At 48.9% G+C, this 2,644-nt stretch overlaps 1 protein-coding gene across 1 annotated transcript; it reads left to right on the top strand.

Moving 5' to 3' along the window:
• The first annotated feature begins 1,473 nt into the window (after window positions 1-1,473).
• Window positions 1,474-2,214, top strand: LOC125547809 (uncharacterized). Its single transcript, XM_048711574.2, has one exon. The coding sequence runs from the start codon at window positions 1,527-1,529 to the stop codon at window positions 2,106-2,108; it is 582 nt and encodes a 193-aa protein (XP_048567531.1). The 5' UTR covers window positions 1,474-1,526; the 3' UTR covers window positions 2,109-2,214.
• The last annotated feature ends 430 nt before the right edge of the window (window positions 2,215-2,644 follow it).

The following is a 2,644-nucleotide window of genomic DNA, read 5'->3' as shown; positions in this document are numbered from 1 at the left end:
ATGTGGGTGATCACGAGCTTCCTTGCTTGCCGCCAGTACTCACCATATGGCGCGAAGCCGATGTCAAACGAGCCGTACATGATGGTGTCGGAGACCACGGAGTGGGGCTATGACGAAAGACGTGGTCGTGAGTGTGCAGCACCGCCTCCGCAGCGCGCGGCGAAGACACGACGAGGGTCAGCATGGCACCCAGGTACAGGAGCATCACGTTGTCTGTTGGATAATATGTCCGGGTGTCATATTGTCATCACATGTAAGCATTGGTCTCCAGGGAATATGTTTGGATTTGGCCAGGCGTCATCTTGGTGGATCCGTCTGGATGGGTCGGCCCTCATGGTCCTTGATCTGTTTGCGGGTATGGTCCTTATGATCTATTTTTTTTCTTTGTCGACGGTGAGCCAGCCTTTTGGGGTCCTTAGCGCAATGACTTCCTAACTATCAACTATAAATAAGGGTTGTCTAACTTTGATGAGAAAAGGACGATAACAGACAGAAGCACACCTTGGGCTCATTCTCATGCTTGTAGACTTTGTAGTCGGCGTTTGGAAGGTTTATGAACCTGATTGTAATATTTGTCACTTCCGATAATCTTTGTAGCGTTGTTACAAATTATATTAATAGGATTGGGGGACTTCTCTAAGAAAAAAAATGTAGGCCTCGCGAATTCATGTTTGTTGATGGAACTAATTAACGCGAGTACTTATTAGTAAATTCTAATTTAGCCATCACATTAAAACCATTAAGCTACGCGTGAAGGACGGTCAACCAGCTATGCCACGTGGTGCAAACTGGTTGCCCGCGGTGATAAATCTTTTGTAATTTTTCAGATGAAGGTGTGGATTATTTTTTAAATGTATTTTTTAGATGGAGATGAAGACCTCTGATATTTTTTAAATGATGGGTTATGCAAAGTGGCACTCGCTGGTAGGCTGTTGTGGTAATTTTTTTTCTTTTTTAGATGAAGGTGAGGATTAACTTTTTTTTGAGATTTTTTTAGACGGAGGCCAAGACTTTATTTATTTTTTAAATAGAAACGTGTGCATAGCTTCCTCTCAATCTGCGCCACAGGATGGCGCTCCAATCACTAGTTATTGACACTGGAGGTACAGTACGACGATCGGTCGCTGGCGGTGGTGGCATGCCTTTGCCACGGCATCCTTTGGTTTGACTATTGAGCAGCGCGGTGACTGTGTTGGTGAGTGTTAGGGATCTTTTGTGATCTCACTAATAGCACATGATTACTCTTGGATACAAGGATTTGGATATGCTAAAAATACGATGTGTAATCCTGAGATCTTTTATGATTCGCTTCCAATGAAGTACTACGATTGCATATGTCCAATTTCAGATATACGCTTCCTACGTATGAATTTATGAAGCATATCTCAAATGATTTGATCGAATTTGATGGATTTATTTTCTTTTATTTATGATATGATACACCGCCTACTAAGATTAGACTTATAACAAGAGACAAATGGGAGAGAGGGAGGGTGAGACAGATCGAGAGACAATACGCCACCATTATGGCCGTGGGCACATCCTCTTCTATGCTCGGCGGCGCTTTCCTTCTCCTCGTCCTCTCCTCGGCCACTGAAGTTCAGGGCGGGCCAAGCTCGAGCGCCGCGCCACGTTCCCCGCTGGACTACCTCTGCAACAACCTCGGACCTTGGTACGTCGGGGCGAACGACTGCGTGTCCACACTCTGCATCGACTCCTCCTGCCGCTCTGCGCCCGGCTTGCCGGAGCTCGCAGTGATCGCCACCAGGCTGACGGTGTCCAACGCCACGGTGGCCAAGGCGAGCATCGAGCATGCGCTCGCCCACGTCAAGGACGGCAAGGCCAGGAAGGTAATGCGGTCGTGCCTCCAACTCTACACCGGCGCCATCCCAAGGCTGCAGTGGGCGGCGCGGTCGGCTGCTGCTGGGCGATACAGCGGTGTACCGGAGGTGATACTGGCTGCTAGGTACGTCTCATCTAAGTGCACCAATTTGGCCGGCGAGGGGGCACTTCCCAAGGAGAACGTTGAGTTCTTCATGATGGCCTACGTCGCGGAGGCCGTCGTCGAAGGGGTGCAGCTTTTTATCAGCTGGCCAATGGATGAATAACCCGCTCTTCCCCTCCGTAATAATAAGATAAAGACGCTGTCAAAACTGTAAGAACTATGCAATGGTGTATTTGTGGCCGGCCAATCAAGTCACCGTTGCTTGGTCCCTTTTCGTTGTTGGTGTGTGAATATAGATAGACTGCGTTGGGCTGTGGTTGGTGGTTGCTCGACCGGAACGACCGATCGCAATACCTACATCTACGTCTACTTCTACGTGTTTAGTGGTCTCTAGCAAGCCACGACCGACTCCTGTTTCACATACGTGAGGCGCAGGCTCACGACTGCTCGCCGCTAGTGACAAAAACAAGGAAATACGTGTTTTATTTGACGCTCCGGCCCGTTCAGGACTGGACAGTCCTGGTCCGCTCAAAAACAAGGAAATACATGTTTTATTTGGACACGCCGCACGCGCGGTTCAGCTCGGGCCGTCGCGAGCTTGTCGCTTCCCCGTCGTCGCCGCCACACATCTTCATCTTCCCATTATCCAATGCAATCCAATCCAATTCAATCCAACCAAATCCATCTCCGACCTTGCGC

This window comes from Triticum urartu, chromosome 3A, assembly GCF_056163025.1.
Source record: "Triticum urartu cultivar PI428250 chromosome 3A, HENAU_Tu73, whole genome shotgun sequence".
NCBI lineage: Eukaryota > Viridiplantae > Streptophyta > Magnoliopsida > Poales > Poaceae > Triticum > Triticum urartu.
This window is presented reverse-complemented; position numbering and strand designations above follow the sequence as displayed.